Source organism: Dermatophagoides pteronyssinus, unplaced genomic scaffold (genome assembly GCF_027571235.1).
Source record: "Dermatophagoides pteronyssinus isolate colony J.1.1.1.1 unplaced genomic scaffold, Derpt_VIB-CSIC_2022.12 sq0007, whole genome shotgun sequence".
NCBI classification, from domain to species: Eukaryota; Metazoa; Arthropoda; class Arachnida; order Sarcoptiformes; family Pyroglyphidae; genus Dermatophagoides; species Dermatophagoides pteronyssinus.
Window position 1 is genome coordinate 2,646,347 of NW_027461531.1, and position 22,125 is coordinate 2,668,471.

At 28.0% G+C, this 22,125-nt stretch overlaps 3 protein-coding genes across 4 annotated transcripts; 1 reads left to right on the forward strand and 2 right to left on the reverse strand.

Annotated features, from left to right (window-relative positions):
- On the forward strand, positions 1-11,891 carry LOC113793714 (uncharacterized). Of its 2 annotated transcripts, none has more exons than XM_075820547.1 (4): positions 1-1,324; positions 9,393-10,612; positions 10,692-10,952; positions 11,248-11,891. In XM_075820547.1, exons 2-4 carry the CDS (start codon positions 9,994-9,996, stop codon positions 11,811-11,813), a joined length of 1,446 nt encoding a protein of 481 aa, XP_075676662.1. In that variant the 5' UTR covers positions 1-1,324; positions 9,393-9,993; the 3' UTR covers positions 11,814-11,891. The 2 variants fall into 2 exon arrangements, with proteins under 2 accessions (XP_075676662.1, XP_075676663.1); XM_075820548.1 differs by lacking the exon at positions 1-1,324 and adding an exon at positions 6,953-7,064.
- A 3,176-nt stretch (positions 11,892-15,067) lies between these two features.
- On the reverse strand, positions 15,068-17,275 carry Hibch (3-hydroxyisobutyryl-CoA hydrolase). The gene is made up of 6 exons (XM_027343717.2): positions 17,030-17,275; positions 16,607-16,902; positions 16,343-16,473; positions 15,914-16,219; positions 15,506-15,806; positions 15,068-15,424 (listed from the first exon to the last, which is right to left on the reverse strand). The coding sequence occupies exons 1-6, from the start codon at positions 17,050-17,052 to the stop codon at positions 15,303-15,305; spliced, it is 1,179 nt and encodes a 392-aa protein (XP_027199518.2). The 5' UTR covers positions 17,053-17,275; the 3' UTR covers positions 15,068-15,302.
- Positions 17,276-18,167: 892 nt separating this feature from the next.
- Positions 18,168-22,043, reverse strand: LOC113793675 (MAM and LDL-receptor class A domain-containing protein 1-like). The gene is given in 13 exon segments (XM_027343739.2): positions 18,168-18,415; positions 18,531-18,850; positions 18,917-19,043; positions 19,114-19,350; positions 19,432-19,486; positions 19,488-19,586; positions 19,683-19,781; positions 19,783-19,965; positions 19,967-20,185; positions 20,265-20,467; positions 20,527-20,890; positions 20,948-21,181; positions 21,183-22,043. Coding segments are annotated over 13 exon segments (2,742 nt in total). The 5' UTR covers positions 21,720-22,043; the 3' UTR covers positions 18,168-18,350.
- Between the last annotated feature and the right edge of the window lie 82 nt (positions 22,044-22,125).

Here is a 22,125-nt window from a genome sequence, read left to right on the forward strand (position 1 = left end):
TTAGTTTTCTTTCTTTCTTTAAACACACACAAGAATCTCAGACTATCGATGATGATCATGATCATCATCATCATCATCATTTGATCAAATGATGGAACACCATTCACCACACTTATCAACAACAACAACATGCACAAAAAACACATAACAAACAGAAAACACAGACAAGAATAATTTCAACAATCTAAATTCGCGCCTGTTTTTTATTTTTATTTTTTTGTCAATGTGTGTTTGGTGCGTGTGTGTGTGTGTGTTGGTTTATATGTTTGCGTATTTGGGTGTTCTTTTTCTTTTTTAAAACATTGATTACAACAACAGAACAATGAACATCAATGTTGATGATGATGGTCAATAAAAAAAAAGAAAGAAAAGAATTCAGAACCAAAATTGTGTGTGAATGTGAATTAAATACATTCGAATTAGTTTTTTCATTGAATTGATTTGCTAATTTGTTTTTTTTTTTTGTTTATGTTTCGTTCATTTGTCTTCCTGCAAAAAATTTTCATTTTCATCAAAAAAAATTGAAATGAATTTTGTTTTTTGATAATGTGATTCTCGTTCTTTCTGATGAAAATTCTGCCTTATACATAAAATGATAAGCTGATCATCATCGTTTGTCATAATAAATGAAAATTTTCTATATCTCTTTTGCTTTCATCATCATCATCATCATCAAAAGTGAAATAAATTATCTACATTGTCAATGTGTGTGTGTGTGTGTGTGTGGGTGTGGGTGTGTGTATTCATGTCATCCTTGGTTATTTATAATTAAAATGTTGTCATCGTTGTTTGTTTGTTGATTGTTGATTGGATGGTTTGATACAATGTGTGTGTGTTTATTCAATTCAATTCAACCAACCATTATCTCACCATTATTCAATCAATGTCAAATTGATTATGAAAATTATTGCTCATTTTTCATTATATAATGATATGATGATGATGATGATGATGATCGATGTTCGTTGACATTCAAGAAAAAAAAAGCGTAAAACCTAAAATTACTGTAAATTTTTTTTTTGTTTTTGTTTTTACAATAATTTTCATAATACTTGATTCTTCGAATAATGTATTATTTATAATAACAAATTTTTTTTGTTTGCCATCAATTTCATCATTATCATCATAATTTGAAATGAATGAGAAATTATTGCACAATATTGATGAATTAATAAAACAAAACAAAACAGGATTTATAAAAAGGTTCAATAAATAATGATCATCATCATTATTTAATCCTAATCAAAATTTTAATTTGATCGATGTGATTGAGAAATTTGTTTCGTTTGTATTTCAATTCATTAAACAAAAAAAGAATAAAAAGGTAAGTCAAATAGGAAACAATTTTTAAGTGCAAATTAGCACATTGATAATTCTATTTCGATTGCTTAATGAAACACACATAGAGAGACGTTGATGAATTCAATTCGATTGGATTTCTTTTCTTTTCTATTTTTTCTTTGGAATCTATTCTTTATTTTTTCTTTTCAACATCAATGAATGGACATCTAACATTTTTTAGATAACAAAATAGGTTACGAAAACATCAATAGTTTTAGCATGATACTCACACATCTTTTAGTTTGTTTGAAAAGACAAACAATGGAAAAAAATTGAAGTAAACTAAATTATAAAATTCATCGAACCATAATCGATTCGTTGACAACCAGATAAACATTTTTTTTTCTGAAAAAAAAGTGATGAAAAAATGAAAGTAAAAGTAAAAGTAAAAAAAATTGACAGCTCTTATAAAACACCAAAACAAGCTGACGATCGGCTAATTGAATAGAATCGGAAAATTTTCACATCGTTTTTTTTCTTCGTTTATTTCATAATATTTAGTGTTTTTTTTTCTTGAAACCTTGTTGTTTTTTGGGTGAAGACAAAAAACAGACAGACAAACAAACAAACAAACAAACGGACAATGTTCTTTCAATTTCTCAATTGAACAGAATTGAAAATTATTATTATTATTACCATTATATTAAATTGTATACGATGGAAAGAAGAAAACTAGAGAAAAAAAAATTTACTACCATTTTTCATTGATCAATAATTTATTATCAAACCAAACGAAACGAAATACACACACACCGAGAGAGATGATACATATTGTTGTCGCCGAATCGTTATTTTTCTTCTGTTTTTTTTAATATCATTATTATTTACTTTTTCGTTTGTTTGTTTCTGCACATAATTTATTAATTATGTTCACTATAGAATCCACCTATAGACACAATGAAATTTCTAAAGTAATCAAAATTGAAAATTAGTCATAACCAATCAGTTATTCTTCTGGGCCTTCATAATAATGTTGATGCGGATGGAAAAAAGGCCAAAATAGTTTTTTTCAGTTTGAATGGTAAAGTTGGAATATATTTTTGGTTTGAAATGGCTTCAACACAAATATTCAAATTGTCATTTTTGTTAAGTTTTTTATTTGTTTGTTTGTTTGTTTATCATTCTTTCTTGTTGTCAGTGAAGTTTTTTGTTTTGTTTGTGTGGTATGCATTGTCATTTTTTGTACTGTCTGTTTGTTTGTTTGTTTGTTTGATTTTTTGTTGCCCCAAATATCAATACAGAATAGAGCATCAAGTTTCTGTTTGTCGTTTCGATCCAACAACAGCAGAATAAAAAAAAATTTTGGAAATGCCGGCACACACACACACACACACAAACACAGAGGCACTTAATCAAACAAACAAGACGACGAAAACCAATTCGTGTCAAACCAAGCGTACAATATCTATAATATTAATATTGAAAAAAAAAAATTCAAATTCAAACCTATAGGCAACAAACATTGAATCATGAAATTTTCCATTTTCCAATTTTTCATTTTTTCCAAATTCATTGTGTATATAGAATTTAATCAGAAAAAAATGATGAAACACCAAACCAACCCAGGAATATATACACAAATGATGACAATAGTTTCTTGTTCGATTATTTGTGATAAAGTTGAATAAGCAAACAAACAAACAAAATTTTGTTTTCAAGAATATACAAGAAGAAGAAAAAAAACATAATAGAGTGACGATAATAAACAAACACCAAAAGAATAAATGAATGAACAAAAACTGATGGATAAATAAAGAAAAAAAAGGAGAAAGAAAATACAAATACAAATACAAATACCACTCACATAAATATGTGAACCAGAATCATCGAATTATCTAACAACATACACACACAGAACATACAAGCAAGAACTAATCAAACAAATTTACTATTAATGGAAATTGAATGACTGAATAAAAAAGAAAGGAGAATGAAGAAATACATTAGATGTTGAAAAGTTGTTGCAAAAAAAAAAAATAGAATGATGAAGAATTTGGTACAAATTACCCTACAAATGCACACGATATATGATAATTATAAGTTTCTTGAATAAATCTGTCGATTTCATTTCGTTTTTTTTTACTGTGAATTTAGTGAATGACATTACACGCATACATGCCAATGATCGATTTGATTCAATTAAAAATGAATTTAGAATTTGACAGCCAAAAAAATATTTGTTTTTTTTATTTGGAAAAATGAAAATGATTGATTAGTTTTTTTGGCATAGAAAAAGATTTCAAATTTTATTCAATATTCATTTCTCATTGTGTGTACGTACAAAAACAAAACAAATGAAAAAATTATTATTAAACCATTATATAAGCCATAATCAGAGATTATTATTATTCATAGATCATTATTTTTCGTTTTTTTTTTCGTTTTTCGTTCGAACAAACGTCAGGTAAATTCAATTTACATTAATTTCAATTTAGATAGGAAAAAATGAATTACCGATCCAAAACGAATTTGAAAACGAAATCAAAAAAAAAAACTAGAATTGAAATTATTTATGCAAATTGTCATTATCATCATCATCATCATAGTCATATTTGATGGTGTTGTCTATCATAGAACAAAGGCAGAAAAAGGCAAAAAGTTTCTATTATTTTTCTCTCTTCCAAACAAATTAAATTATTTTAAATTAAATTTTCATAGGAAAAAAAGCGTTAAATTTTTTTTCCCGGAAAAAAATGATAATTGTAATCGATTTCTGTATCATTAACATTGACAATAATTCAGCGTGCTATTCTAATTTCTTTTTCTTTTTTTTTGGATCATAATTAATGATTTCAATTTATATTGAGTATTATAAGTATTTATTTGTCATTTCAAATCAAAATGATACTTGAGTTTGTCAAGATGTCCAATTTGTTTTTAGTATTTCAAGCTTTCCATGTGGAGAGAAATATTGATAGTAAAAGTTTCTTTCATCCAATTATACTCAGTATGGTTATATTATGTAATAAAGTTGTTGTTGTTGTTGTTGCTGTAAAAAGGTGTTGAATTCAAGTTCCTTGAATGATTTTGATGGATTACCTTTACTGTTATTGATTCATTATTTTAATATTCTATTATTACTGCTGCTGCTACTACTATTACTTTTACTTTTACTATCATTGATTGATTATTAGCTATAGTTGTTATCATTTACAAGATAGAAATAAACAAAATTCAATGATGCATTTGATCGATCAATTATCAATTCTATTCTAGGGATAATTTACAAATTCACCTTGTTGTTATTTCATATTAAATTTTTCGTTGTTGTAAATATTCCATTTATATTTTCACCAACTTTAATGTAATGAGATTGAAGTGTTTAGATTATTTCATCGATTGATGGTGATTATTATTATTCAGGCCATTTTGTTTTTCTGGTCAAAAAACAAAATGATTGTTTTTATTTGTTGGCACCTTGTTTGCTCTAAGGCTTGTTTTTTTTTGTCAAACTTTTTCGTGTTCATTCTCTCTCTCATGCTTTGTTTGAATAAGTTTTCACATCTCCAACACTATATATGTTTGTTATTTATTCACTCGAATAATAATCAAGCAAAAATTTACTGGAAAAATACTATTTTTGTTGTTGATTAAAACGGAACAAGCGCTCTTTTTTTTTTTTGCTCTTCCTTCCTCACTCAATTGTTGTTTCATCAATGAAATGAATGGCAAATAATTTCGAGAGAAAAAAAGAAAATAAAGATTGAAATCTTATTATCACTCATTTCTTAACATCTTCTTTATAGAAGAATCTAGTTCTGTTATTATCATTTTTTTTTTTCGTAAGAGAAATTTTTTCCTACCAAAATTAATGATGACAAATCACGAAACATATTTTCAACATTGACAATAGTTTTCTTATTTGTCGCCAAATGATATGAAAATGAAAATTGCAATGAGATTTGAAAAAAATAAGTTTTTCTAATCCTTTTTATCACGAAACAACGGGGGAAAAAAAATCTCAACGATGACTTTGGTTTGTGGTTTTATTCAATACCGAACAACGTGAAAACAATTATATTTTAAATTATTAATTTATCTAATCCCCAAAAGAAAAAAACGAAAAAGAATTTTTTCGAAGAATAATTCCAGTCTAATTTATTTTGGTGAATATGAAAATAAAGATATTGATTACCTCGAATATTCTTTGAATATTCTTTCTGTACCATTCACTGAATAATGGCAGATTGATTTTTTTGTTTTGTTCATGTTTTCGTCCCATCTGGATCGCAATTTATTAGATCTAAAGTTCATATTTACATAATGAATCCTTATTCCCATATTTTTTTTCTTTCTCTCTCGATAAAATCGATAACAATTTTTTTTCTATTATGTTATTTTTCGTTTGGATAAGAATAAATAAAAAGCAAAATCAAATATTTGGTTGTTGCCTTGATGATAATGATGGTGTTGGTGGTGGAAATCGTTATCCAAATTCTTTGTTAAATTAATCAGTTTTACTTTTTTATTTTCATTATTTTCATTATTGATCATTCAGATGATTGCAACCAACACGTATTCAATTGAATTTAATTTGTTTTTTATTAATATTAGAGACGAACAAAAATTATTGGAATAGAAGCTGTTGGTTTGGTTTCCAACTATTTTGACAAAAACTATTATTATTATTTTTTTTTGTGCCTGAATTAATCTCGTTGAGCTATTTTTTGGGGTTATTCATCAGAATTTTGAATAACTGTAACGAAAAAAAAAGAGAACTGGTGTGATTCCAGCAACTGAAGAAAGAAAAAGAAATCCCGGTTTAATGAAAAACAAATTAAAGTGAATTTTTTTTTCATTAAACCGGGATTTCTTTTTCGAAGAAGAAGAAGAATTAAAATATTTGTATATTGACATTGAACATTTTAATGAAGCTATGTTCAAGTTTTTTTTTTTTTGGTTGAAATATTTTTAACCAAAAATTTTTACGGTTATCAAGAAAACAAAATCAACTTGATAGATAGATAATTTCATAATTATATGGTTAGTTTAATTAATTATGAAAAAAATTTTCAATCTGATAAAAAAAAAAATGTTTGATTCAAACATACAAATTCTTTCTTTTCGTAGTGTTTTTTCCAGAAAAAAATCATAATTGAATCTTCAGGTCATATATAATTGAAAACTTGAACAAGAAAAAGTTTCAGACTTCTCAAGTAGCGTATTAAGGAAAAAAATTCATTTTCAAAACACGAATATTGGATAGAAATTCAATGTAATAAATTTTGAATTTTTTTTTAGAGATAGAGAAAGAAATCACATTATTCAATCACATTCTATCAAGCAATATTCTATTTTTGAATGTGGTTTATTACCGAATACAGAATATCCGATCATGCATCACATCACATGATTCGGTAATCCTTTTTTCAATTCACTTGAATTCGAGTACAGGATATATATTCAAATTGTATATCGATTGTATTGAAAAAGAAAATTCGTTCCAAAAAAAATAATATAAAAGAATCGATAGTATCGAATTTAAAAGTTTGTTTTTTTTTCGGTTCATATTTTCGGTTTCTCTATGGACCATATATATTGATTGTATTATAATTTAAAAGTTTGACTGATAATGATTATACGATGAAACTTTATTATTTTCCAGTGATGTAGATGCTGAAATCTTTGTGTCTCTTGTGAAACTCACATATATTTCCAGTTGATTATCATTTTTTTTTTCGTTCACTCTTTTCGGGCTTTATAATGATGATGACTGAAACTTGGTACTGATTCTTTTTTTTTGTGTTGCAAAATTTTTTCTACTTTATTTTTTTTTCTAATTGAAAAGAAATAAAAGTTTTCATTATCATTATCATTTTTTTTTCTTTCGTGATTGCACCAACCATAAACCATGTCATAAATGTAATGTTTTGAAACAAAAAAAAATCACAATGAACAAAAAAAACATTTATTTTACACATTTTTCCCATTTATTCGCATCGTATCGTATCGCTTTTTTTCCACCATTTATTTTCATTCCTGCTATTCTTGACTTGTCTTTAATTTAATTTTATTAATTTCATTCAAACTAAATTCTTTCGCTATTTATCTTTAACTTTTCTAACTCTCTCTCTCTCTCTCTATATATATACAGAATGTGATTCGCTTTTCGTTGTTGAGGTTTTTTTTTGTTTGGTTCAGATTCTCCTTTTTTTTAACCCAATTTCAAACCGAAATCATCAACCACAGTGCAAGTGTGTGGGAGTGCAAATCCAAAAAAATGAAATGAAATGAAATTGAAAAAAAATTGAATTCGATTTATCAATTCAAACGACGAAAAAATATATACCGTTTTAAGAAAAAACATTTTTGATACAATTTTATTACAAACAAAAAACATTTTGATTGCAAAACAATAATAGTAGAAAGGAAGAGAAAACAAATTCTTTTCATTGATTTATCATTCATAATCATTAGTGAATTGAATTTAAATTTGTTTTTTTGTTCTATTCTTTCTGTTTTTTTTTTGTTTCATTTCAATTTCAATGATAATGATGGCAATTTTTGCAAACAATTTATGGATCAATGATCTTGTTGCTATGTTTGATACACGACTGATGATGAATGATGAAAAAATTGAATTTTAAGTTCAAATAAATAAATAAATAAATCTATATTGAATAACAAGGTTTGTTTTTGGTTGTTTTGTTTTGGAGAAAATTGAATTTTCATTCGATCTTTTTTTTCTTCTTCTCGAGAAGAATTTTTATTTGTTTTTTTTTCTCTGTTGATATGTTAAGCTTGCACTAACAACAACAACAAATCGTTACTTTTTTTTTGTTTCTGGTCGAAAAATTCTGAACTAAACTTGAACTAAACTTAAACTCAAACAAAGATGATGATGATGGTCTGAAGAGAAGAGGAAAAAAAGAAAGAATTTCAATTTGTTTGTTTGCTTTGTTCACATTGAATTTTTATTTATTCAATGTTTCGAAGAATAAATTTGTTGTTGAAATTTGAATTGTATTGATTTTTTTTTGTTGTTTTCTTCGACTATCAAATTCAAAAAAAAAAAAAAAATGATTTCCAAATCTAGATTTTGTCTTTGGTAAGCAAATTTTGTTGTTGTTGTTGTTCATAACATTCACAGTGGTCAACGTTTTTTTAGATTTTTTTCTGAAAATTAAAACGATCTGGGACGAAAAATTCTCATTTTATTACGTTGTTGGTTGTAAAAAAAAGGTCATCAACAACGAAAAAAAACCATCAAATCCGAATTATAGGGCTTAATTAATTCCGAATTGGTCCATTAAATTTTTTTTCTTCTTTTTCACCAATTTACAAAAAAAAAAAAAAAAAAATGATGATGATGCTTGCAACGCTCTAGTGAACCGTTTTTTCTCTTTGTTGAAAACTAAATTAATTGCAGGTGAAAATTTTGGAGTGAAAAAAATTTTTTCGAAATGAAAAACTGGTCAAACAAACAAACAAAAAGAATTTTTTAGAAAAAAAATTTCTATTAATAACAACAAAAATTATGTGAATTATGGCAGTGAAGCCAACATTCAGTGAATTTTTCTACTGATTTTCATTGAAAATCTCCAGAAACACAGGGAAAAAAGTTATTTGATTGTTGAAAATGTTTTCTAATTTTCAATGTTGTTTGAAAAAAACCAACAAAATTTTCACTATCCACACTTTATCATTCTGACACATTCTGTGCGTTTGTTGAAAGTTTTTCTCTCATTTTTTTTTGTTGTATATTCTCATTATTATTATTATCAAACCTAATTTGTTCTCATTTTCATTAATTTACATTTATTTTGCCGTTCTTTTTTTTCAAAAATGTTTTAACAAAATTTTCTGTCGTCTTTGTGTGAATAATATTCGGCACAAATAAAAAAATGCCGAATCGAAATGTTGTAGATGAGGATATGAAAATTTCTTGTTATTTTCTATCTCTGAAAAATTTTTGCTTGCTTGCTTGCTTGCTTGTCTATTCTGTTTATGGATCAATGCTTATACATTTATATCTATATATCTCTCTCTATGTTTGTTAATTATAATTAAATGTTTCATTCTTTCATTTTTTTTCTTTCATTCATTTCCAGGATCACTGAATATAGTTTGGCTGGGTGAAATATAAATGAGAACCGAAAAAAAACCATAGATACATACACACACATTCATTTCACAATTCATTTCATTATCATTTTTTTTGGAATTTCTCTATTCATTTTCGAAATTTTTTGTTTTTTGTTTTTACTGAAGAATAATATCTATATATATTTTACCCATACAAAAAAAAACATTAATATATTCGAGACATTTTTTTTTTCGTAAATACATTATATACTTAGAGTTACATTTCAACAACAAAATAAAATATAAATTTAGGCCATTATTCATTGGAATTTCGCTTTTTTTTCTTCATCTCTATCTCTCTCTATCTATCTAATTTCGATATAATCAATGAAAAGAGAAAGAAAAAAAAAGTTTTTCGATTATAATTTGATTATATTAGTTGCTATAGTTGTTGTTCAATTCAATCTATCAGCTAATTGACACGAAAAACAAAACAAAAAACAATTCATTCAAATCAAATTGAATTTCAATTGAAGCAGAATAAATAGAGAAAATCAAAAAAAAATCAATATCGAAAAAAAATATTAACCCCATTCCCCCTTATTATATAAATAAAAATTACCCCATATGTATTACTTGCCACCAAATTATCATCCGCAACAACAACAACAACAACAACATCAGCAGCAGCAGCAATCAGCAAATTTTAGTAGTCAACAACAATCTCATCATCAACAGCCAGAATTGCAACCTAGATCGGTTACAGCACCTTTTGTTGAACGTCGTATTCAACATCAACAACAACAACAACAACGTGGTGATCGACTTCAACTACAATTTCCACAACAACAACAACAATATTCAAATTATTCAAATTATTATCCTCCTACACCAACAACACCAACACAAGCATTATTATCATCGAATCGATATCAAATCGGTGGATATAATCCAAATAATAACAGCAGTTTTCGAAGAGCTGCTGGTTTTATTGGTGCATCCGGTGTAGCTAGACGAAGTCGTCTAGGTTTAGGATTAGGATTAGGCAGTCGTCGTTTTGGTAGCGGTCCTGGTGGTTTTGGCAGTGTTGGTGGTGTTGGATTTGGTAGCGCACGTAGTTTTGGAAGTGTGGGTGGTGGTGGTGGTGGCGGTTATCGTCCCAGTAGTTATTATCGAAGAAATCATTACAATCCTTACAATCCATATTATCAAAACTATAATTATCCTAATCAAAATCAGAAAAAAGGTATGTTCAATCGATAGCCAATTAATCAAATTTTTTTTTTTTTTGATTCGATTTTTTTTTCGTTTTGCCAAAAAAAAAGATTTATTATTATATTTAAATTTTATAATGGATCGTGGTAACGCATTTTCGTGTATGAAATATACATTGATTTTATGCAATGTATTTGGTTTCATATTAGCAATATTCAATGCATTATTCGGTATTGGATATCCACAGGAAAAATGGCCAGGTGGTTATACTGGTGGCCAAATGGCTATATTTTCATTATTTGTGATGGCATTTACGACAATCGGATATTGTGGTGCACAACATCATAAAGGATATCTATTGATCGTATATGGTAAGCATCTAAATAATAATGATTATTATTATTTTAATGATGATAATGATATTACCATTTTAATCCAATCATTATCAATGACTACAATTATTATTTGTTAGTTTGTTTTTCATATACTTGTTATTATTATTGTGATCGTAATCGTCGTTTATGTTTGATGATCATTATTTTTATTTTTATTTTGTGTAGTAAAGAAATAGTAGTATTTCAACATGAAAAAAATATAATTATACATAATTTATAATATGTAATAATAATAAATTTTCACTATGATTGTCTAATTTTATATTTATAGGCATAATAATATTCTTCTTGTTAATTGGATTGGTTGCCATATGTTTCATTTACAATGATTCATTAGCTGAATTAATGTACAATGGATATATGATTTCCTTTGCAGTAGTGATCTTCTTTCTCATGTTGTTTGCCTTTTTCATTTCATATAAAATCAGCGAACATGGTTCGAGTAAATATTTGTCAACAATTATACCGACCACTCAACAACAACAACAACAAGCAGCAGCGGCAGCCGCAGCGGCAGCTGCCGCTGCTGTTGCTGCCGCACAACAACAATCACAACGTATTTCAAGAAATCAACAACAACAACCACAGCCACCAACATCACAATCACAACAACCTCCTCCATCAACTACGGCAACATCCGGTAATTGTATGGCCGGTACCGGTGATCAACGTACTAGACATCCATATACAACAGCAACATCAGGCGGTGGTGGGGGTACGGGAAATCCAACCGGTACTGGTTCTGGTAGTGGCACAACACAGCAATCAACCAATCAAAGCTCCACCAATCCATGTCCAGTACCGGGATGTAATTATGGAAAAATTATTTCCAATTAATCTACAAAATAAAAATAAATAAATAAATGAAATAGAATACCAAAATCAACTTAATTATAATAAAAACTACTCAATTAATTCGTATACGAATCGATCAATCAATCAAATCTGATTCGAAAATTCAAATATAGATACAAAAAAAAACATACAATATCAAAGGAGAAACAAAAAATGTACATTCTTCTCTTTTCATTTACTTTCTACACAATTATTATTATTATTTATTCGTGGCCATTCTCACAATTCGGACGATATATGAAAACAAAACTGAGAAAGACTGAAAACTGATCAATTAATCTTTTTCTACGCTTCTGTTCTGTTCATTTTTTCCATTCATTCATTCCATTTCATTTCATTTTTTTTTCGGTTGTCGTTGTTCAAAATGATGGATGGCTAATATTTTTTTCGGTTTTGAATCTGGAAATGTAATCCTGTTGTAATCACAAACAAAACAAAACAAAAAAGAAGAAAAAATAATGAAACTACTTTTCTCCAATTCAAAAAAAAAAAAATCTGTTTCTGTCGTCAGCTCAAGCTATTTTTACTCGAGTGAACCAAAATGATGATGATGATGATGATAATATTCCCGAGATACAAAATAATGAGAAAAAAAAATTTACTTTAATCTCGATAAGGGACATTCGATCCTATCGTTGGAAAATAAAATCTAAATACCATCATCGATATCGAATCTCATTCTGAAATATCATCAATTTTTTTGTTGTCATTGTTGTTGTCATTTTCTATAAATATAATTTCTGTTCTTTGTTCGAAAGGAAAAGTTCAAAATGATGAAAACAAAAACCAGATCAATCTGAAGTTGGATAAAAATCTTTTTGTGAAGATAAAAAAACGAAGGTTCAATGATTCAAAGATTGGAACAAAATTCAAAGAATGAATGGCTAAGAAAAAACAAACAGAATTTTCATGAAAAATTGAAATCGAAATTCATATTCTATTTAATCAAATATTATTTATTCGAATATGGATTGTACAACATCGACCTTTAAATGTCAATCAAATTTGTTGTTCATGTAATCTTTTTTTTTTCCTCATTATTATCATGGTCATCATTATGATGATGATGATCATCATCAGAGTGAATTTCATCTCTATTTTTTTGGAAAAAGAAGAAAAAAATTGTAAACATTATTATCATTTTATCAATATATAAATAACATCCGTTGGATTATCATCATTAAATGATGATTATGATTACAGTCGAAATTTTCAATTCCAACATTTCAACTGAATGAATTGAATGGAACAAGAGAAATGGATGTTTTTCTTCTCTTTCTTCCTTCCTTCCTTCCTTTTCACAATTTTTTTTTGTAAATAGCCACCGTTATCAAAGCCGACTCCAGACCATCACTAAATGACAATAATGATGAAGCTGATGATGATTATAGCGAATTTTCCAGAATTTCACTATCATCATTTAGCCAAATGATTTATCAAATGAAGGTTTTGTTGTTCATCAGAATTGATGTTTTCACAGCAACAAAATGAACGATAAAAACAAAATCGTGCTTGGCCCATAGACAAGGAAAAATAATAATAGAAAAAAATCCACAACAAACCAATTGCAATTGATTGGACATGATTTTTCGTGAACGACAAAAAAAACTAAAATATAATGATATTAACGATATATCGGATCAACGATCAAGAATTACCACACCTCAAAATTTCAATCAGCCATCAATGTTTTGATGTTGTCGGTTTTTTTTTCGTCCCAATGAACCAAATGATTCGAATTCTAATCATCATCATCGCCACTATCAACCACATTCGATCTGAACGAATTGTTTTTTCTTATTTATTATTATTGTTTTTTTTCCTGTTTCGTTATTTTCAAATTTTCCAAACAAGAAGCAAAAAAAAAAACGATTCTAAACAGCAAAATGAAAACAAAATTGAGAACAAAATTTCCAAACATCAACTATAGGAATGAAAATTATTGGAAAATAATAATAATTTCTTTAACATAAATATAAAAAAAAAACTAAAGTCTTCCATTTTTTTCCCAAGTTTCTCAAAAAAAAATGATGCTCCATTGATCTTTTCTCAAAACGCCCAATTGTGCAATGAAAACACAACAACAAAAACATTTCGCTGCATTTTTCAAATCTCTTGTGTATACACAACAACAACAACAAAAATGTTTTATTATCCTCTGGGCTTCTTCTCAATGATTCGTTCGTTTGTTTGTTTGTTTGGCCATTGTTTTTGTTTTGTTTTTTTTTGTACTGCTTTTTTTTGTTGTTTCGTTTGATCCATAACAAAATTGTTTTTCTTTTTTTCGCACGACAATTTTTTTTCTCTCATCAAACGTCTGTAATATTTGTTGTTGTTTTTTTTCATTTCATTTCCAATTTTTAATTATCCTTTATTGTCAATTCCGTAACAAACAAAAAAGCAATAATAGAAAAACAATCGATTCTGTTTCTTTTTCTACTACTTTCTATCATTCCGAATCAGATTCGTATAATGCCTATCTACCTACCTACCATCATCATTAAATCCGAATTTTGATTTTTAGATTTTGGATTCATTCATTTTTTTATTTTAAGAAACAAAATATTATTATTAACAAATAATTATGGATCAACTTTCAAGTTTTGTTTTTCGCTTTCAAGTGTTATAATCGTCAATGTTATCATCATCATCATCAATCAAATCAATCGAAAAATGTTCATTTTTTCTGGTTTCAATATAAAAAAAAACTGGTTTCATTTAAAAACAGAATAATTACATTAATTATAAAACAAATTATCTTTTTATATAGTTTAATATTGTCATTTAAATATCGATTGTAATCATATTTATTACTGTTTTTTTATCATGATTTTCATTTAATTTTATTCATCCAACACACACAAACACAATTATCGTGATTAGTTGTCAAATATTTTGAATTATATTTTTTGTTGTTATTCGTTCCTGGTTTTTGAAATGTTTCTTTTTTCTCACCAACTGTACATATATATAGATCTATATAGAGATTATTTGCCATGTTATTAGTTCAATTTCAATAATTCCGTCGATCATTAAACAAAACAAAAAAACATTTTATGTTACCAGTCATCATCATCATCATCATCATCAAAATCATTGAAATCATCCAACAATTTCAATACAAGAATTTTCATTTTTTTCTGTTTTTGTTTCGTCTGTTTTTAATCATATTTATTTTGTGTAAATTATTTACAATTTAAAAAAAAGAATCAAATAAAATGTAATGATAATAATAATAATAATAATAACGATTTTAAAATTTATTAAAATTTCATTTAATTTCTGTAACGAGAAATGTATGAAGACCAAAAAAAAATAAAAATAAAAATAAACATAAAAATTGGTTGTATTCAATCGATCATCATTATTGGATAATGATTGGATATGATACAAAAAATCTTGTTTTTTTTTCTTTCTACCAAAGGTGAATACCATATTTCACCATTGTCGGTTTGTTTGTCAGGTTTTTGTTTAAAGCTCTAAATCTTTTACACCGCCATCAATCGGACCAAATATTGATTGCACTGTTTGGTTAGTCACTTCGGCCAATGTTTTTGGATCCCATTCTGGTTTATTTGTTTTTTCAATCAAACCTTTTTTGATTTTGTTTAAATAAAAATCATCTCAGATTATTTGAAATATATCTGTCAACATAAATTTTTAAAAAAACTTACGTGCACGAATTCCTGTATAGAAATCTTTATGTTTTAGAATATTCTGTGCTACTCGATATTCCATTGTCAAACAATCTGGTAAGCTCAATGATTTTCCACGTTTTAAAAGTTCGAATGTCACTTTTAAACTTAATGGTGATGCTTTGTCTAGATCTTCAAGTACCTCTTTCGCCCAAGCAGAGCCATCTTTTTCAAGATTTTGAACAATTTGTTCAACTGAATCGGCATCAAATGCTAAATTGATACGACCAATATAAGGTTTCAGTGAAAATTCCTGTTTATATTCATCTTTCCATTGTTCCTATCAAATCGTAAATGGATAAAGTGAACATTGAGTTTCCATTAACGAATTTGTTTTATTTATTTATTTTTCGTCGTATTCATCGTCATCGTATGTAAGTGACATACTTGATATTTTGAAAGTAGATGACTAATTTTGGCAGCATTTGCATCCTCGATCCTAACCAGATCGTTTTCCAATGCCGATAGATGAGAACTCGGTAAAAAATGTGTGGCCAGGCCAGCTTTTTGTATGTCAAGACCTTTAAGTCGACGACCAGTAAGGCCAAGGTAAATACCAAGTTTACCTGATATTCTAGGTAGAAAATATGATCCACCAACATCACAAAAGAAACCGATTTGTGTTTCAGGCATTGCTACAATCGTATTCTCCGTTGCAACTCGGAATGGTCCATGTATAGATACGCCAACACCCTATTTTGATTGATTAAATCAAACATAAGAAACAAATAAAATCATTGATTAACTGTCAATTAATAATAAAAATCGAATTCAATTAAATTATTCATCATATAAAACTAATTTTAACACACATACACCACCCATACAAATTCCATTGATCAAGGATATATAAGGTACACCAAGTACACTGATCTTATGATTCAATGTATATTCTTCACGAAAAAAATCACGGCTTAGTTCAGAATTTGGGCCTTTTTCAGCGATTTCTATCTCACTCAAATAAAATGAGAATAATGAAAACATTAAAACACAAATGATCAATAAATAATGATAACCCATGGACACACGAATTTTCAAAAAAAAAGAAAAGAAAAATGTTTGATGAACATAAATACTAACCACGAACATCACCGCCAGCACAGAAGGCTTTTTCCATGTTACTTTTAATGATTATCAAACGAATTTTTGGATCAGAATCCCATTTAACCAATTGTGGATAAATTAATCGTACCATATTCAAACTAAGCGAATTTAATGCTTTTGGTCGATTCAATGTAATTAAAGCTTTATCACCTTTTGTTTCAAATAAAACTTCATCGGCAGATGTAGATGATGACATTTTACGTTGCTGTTGATTAATTAATAATGAACGATTGTAACAATTATAACGACCAACCAATTTCGTACAGAAATTCCTTTGTGAAACATAAAATTTTTTTCCGTACACAAATTTTATTCAGAATTTAATGATCGATTCCAAAAAAAAGAAGAAGAATTCATCAATTCCATTAAATGAATGAATGACAAGAAATAAAATAATACCTGTTTAAAATTACGATACCCATTTGTAATTAGGTTTAGTGATAATGAATTCAACAAATTCAAGGTGAACAATTTTTTTTGTGAATTGATAATTAATAAACACAACTTTTTACTTTACAATAAACTTTTTTTTTGATGGCAGGTTGATATTGTTGTGCGTTAAAAATTTTATTTAAAAAAAAAAATAAAAAATTCTGATCTATTTATTTTGATTTTTGTTTTGTTGTTGTTGTTATTCACTTTCAAAAACAGAAAACAAATTCTATAAATCCACATTGATCTTTTTTTTCTGTATATAATGTTTAGGTTCAAAGCTACTACTCCTTGATCTTCTGTATATCATATTCAGACAAACCAACCATAGATCAACAATTTTATATTCCGCTATATCCAGTTTGTCTGCCAGTGTGTATAGTGTGCATCATGTGTATAGAAAAATTTTCGAATGATGGACTTTGTATATACAATGGGATACACAAGAAGAAGAAAATACTATCATCATTGCAAAAGATACGGATATATATCATGTTCGAGCAGCATATATAAATGTTAATGTTGTAATACAAAATAGAATGTCAGCTGACAAAAACTGATAGTTTTTTTTTCGAATAGAATTTTTTTTACCAATTGAAAAAAATGGCGGCATTAATATCAATTATTATTATTATTATCAAAATATCAATGTTTGATTTTAACATTAAAGTATTGTTGAATTTCAATTGATGATTTTTTAGTTTCTATCTTACTATTTCACTGATACCGAATCTTATTCCATCGATCAGTTCATCATTTTTGTTGTTGTTGTTGAAATATCTAAAGTGTAAATGTAAAATTTAATATCTTTGTTGCAGTTATAGTTGTTATATGTAAAAAAATGAATATAAAATGTTTCCATCTATCGAATGTACTCTTGTTCGTGATATTAATCATCATCATAATCATGATATTTTCTGTTTTTTCTGAAAGAAAAAACATATTATATACATGCACTTAAGGCTTTCTTAATCTCTATATATAGATTTTGATTCAATTGAAAAGAAGATACAATGTAAAAACAATCTTAATGACTATAGCTAAACTAACTAAAATTTTGATGATAATTTTTTTTTTAAACTTCTATCAATAAAAATTGATTGAATTGAATTTTGCAAAGAATTTTTTATTTAAAATTATAAATTAAATTAATTGAAAAAGAAAATCCATCATAAAAATGGGCAGAAGAGAGAGAAAGAAAGAAAATAAAATCAGTCATTACAACAGAAAAAATGGGAAATCAATATAGAATATTCTCTTTATGACTTTTGTTTGAAATTGATTTTCATTATTCTCTTAGTTCAGCTTCACCAGTTTCCGGAGGTGGTGCAACTGCAGCTTCGATTGGACGAGCTTTGTTTGTTTGTTTTTTTGTTGGAGAGAGGGAAAATTGATTTGGACGTAGGAAAAAAAGTGTATTTTTATTAATTTTTCTCATAAATATCAATTATAGACATGCGAAACTTACTTCGACAAGCACCATCATAATAGGCAATATCATCCAATGCAAATCCACCATCCATTGCTTCACCTTCAAATTGTATACGAAAAACTAATTCCGATGTAACTGAAACTTGTGCATAAATCCATTCAGGTTTAACTGAATCTAATTTTCTTGTTGTTATACGCCAAACAAGTGTTTTTGTTTCAAGTCCAGCTTGTCCATTGCTTGGACTTGGTTTAGGTTTAGCTGGAGCAGGTTCACTTTCACCTTCTTCACTTAATGCATTAGTTCCTTCTTTTTGATCCATTGTAATAACATAAACGCTTAATACAGTTGAATCACCCCTATGATTTATCGATAATAAACATTTTTGATTCATCAATTTTGAAAGAAATGAATTAATTGAATACCTTCCAAATGGTGTAAACCAAAATGATACACAACGTGGAATTTCTTCTCTAGGCTGAAATTCCGGTGAACGAAGAATTGGATATTGGACCTGATTTTGATTGAATACATCGAAATAAGCATAGCCAACTAAAAATAAAAATAAATCAATATTTTTATCATTATTTGCTTTATATAATCATCATTTTCGTTAACATACTGGGCGCTCTAAATGTATGATCTTGTAGATTAGCCGGTCGATTTGTCGATGTTGCCAATTTCCAAGTAATTGAATCTTTTGAAACTGATAATCGATTTGGATTTTTATTTCGTTCTAATGCTGCTTTTCCTGGAATTACATTTGTTGTTGGTGCTTTACCCGATTGATTACGATATCCGCATAGATCATGATCAAATGCACATTCACCATAAACAGCTGCTGCTTTTGGTGGATAAACTGGATATGAACAAATAATAATATTGACAAAATAAAAGTCATTAATAATCCAGAAAACATTTATTAAAATGATTGACTAACCAGTGCAATTGCCATTATAAAAGCTAATATCATCAACAGCTATAGCTCCAACTCTGACCATCACCCCAAATTCCTTCGATTATAATTTGATAGTTCTGCATTGGTGGTTGTCTATCTGGACCGATCAATATCGGTACTTTACCCCTTCTCCATCGCTGTGAAATCAAATTAAAATTGAAATTGTTTTTTTTTTGGAAAATTAATTTAGCGGAAAAAAAACTTTTTTGTTTGTTTGTTTGAAATGAACATACTTGTCCTTGATGATTGTTTAGCCGCCAAACAAGATTTATCTCTTCACCCATATCGGTCATTGTTTTAACATAAATTCGTAATGAACCTAAACTAGGTCCTGGCAGAATCAATTGTACGTTCAAACATATAATAATAAAATGTCATGCATTTAGGTACTGTTGATTGTGGAACAAATTCTGGACTATAAAGCCATGCTCTTGTACCACCACGATGTGGTTGATCACCATTTAGATTAATAAAATATCCATCAGTTGAACGTTTAGTATGATCATAACGTGGTTCTGGTTTGACCAAGACTGAATTGCCGTAACCAATCAAAATCATCGACTTTATTATATTGACTTGGGTTACTCCATAAACACATATTTTCATCGAATGTACAATCACCATTTCCTTTAGATGCTGTTTGTGGTAATACTGGACATTCTTCTTCATTGAATGCAATATTATCCAATGCAATAACACCAAGATTATTTGATCCGATTTCACCATCAAAAACAATCTATTCAAAGAAAAACAAATTACAAAAAAAAGGCGGAACATTCATTTTAATTAAATTCGATAAGGATGTTCCTAATTACCTGATAAGATAACATTGGTGATGAGATTGGAACTTGAGCAACATGCCAGCTGTTGCCCGATTCGCCAGTCATTTCCCATAGAACCTGATCGGGTATAGCTTGTTCTTCACTTGCACTAGTATAACGGATTGAAACTCTTAATGTACCGATACCATTACCATACATATGTATGGCAAATTTAAGACACAATGGTTTATTGTCATCTTTTAATATCAAACATTTTAATTAAGTAATTACAATGCCCATAATCTTATAAACTTACTTGTTGGATTCATCACTGGGCTAAGCAACATTGCCTTATCACCCGGTCTTCGTGGATAACTAGAATCAATATAAATATATCCACCGGAAATTTCGTTATTATCAAAACTAGAAAAATCTCTTGATGGTCCAGTAAAAAGATTCTGTGAACCTCTGCCGATTTTCCAATCAAAATCATCATCTTCATCTTGATTGTTCCATGAACAAAGACTAGCTTCAAATGTGCAATGACCTTTACAAGAATCATCATCTTTTTTCATCTTTTTGGGATCTAATTGTTTTAATTCAGGATCATCGATTGCAATATAACCTCGAAACAATCGATCCGGATCATTTAACTTTCTGGCGTTAGCTCGAATAAATATCTATTGAAAAAAATAATTTATTGATCATGTTCGATTTGATTAATTTAATCGACTTACTTGATGAAGATCAGCATAAGTGTAAAGAACTTCAGCTTTTCTCCATTCACCATCGGTTACATCACTGTATTCTAATAAAGTTCTATTATGCTTGGTTTTTGAATCAGAAAGGATTACTTGAAGACTATCGGAACTAAGACCTTCGATATTATAATAGAATATCATACATATTCCCATTGGTCCTGTTTCACTAATATTTGGAGTCTGTAATAAGCCATAATCGGGTACAGGTATTGTTCTTTTTAGATTCAGGTTTACTTATTTGAAACAATGGAAATTGACTTATCAACGGACGGATAACTTCATCATTTTTAGATTTTTTCGATGAATAACCTAATAGACTACCAGTACTAATAATTGAATTATTTGATTGTCGTTGATTGTTTAGTTGATTGTTCATCGATATGAATTTTTCATTATGATTCATTTGTTGTTGATATGAAGTTTCAAAATAAGCATAACCACCGCTCGTATCAAGTAATGTGTGATCATTTCCTGGACCACCAAGCCAAAATTGTTGTGATCCTTGAGCGATACGCCAACGATACATTGGATGACTTCCATTTGGTACTGACCATTGACATAGATTTATAAACGCTCCGGTACCATAATCACATGGTTGTCCGACTATTGAATCAACTTCAGGTTCGCCAACCTTCTCAGCTTCTTCTTGCCTTTTTGATCTTTCTAGTGATGAGGAATATCGATGAAAACTTTCACTAAAATTTGGCCACACACTTAATAATGAACATAAAATTAAACACAATTTCATTGTCGATATCTATTATTTTGTCTTTAAAGATTTTAAATTAAATCAACTCGATAGTAATATCAACATCACAAAAAAACATCATCATTTTACATGTCTATCTTATGATAACCTCCACTATAGTGATCATAACGAAATGAATGAATTTCAAAACTTTCACTCTTTTTTTTTTTGGTAATCAAATCCACCAACTGAAAAGGAATTGAGACCTGAATAAAAAAGGCCAGGCAAATTGTCATAGAAACATATGATGGTTCATGATGACCATAACGACAGGTACGGGAAGTACCCTTTGAATTTTCATACACATTCAACTACTCATACATTTATGTGACTTGAATTAATTATTTAGAAAGATAATTATCACTATGGATCTTGCAAAAATATTCACATTTTTTTTAATTCTACT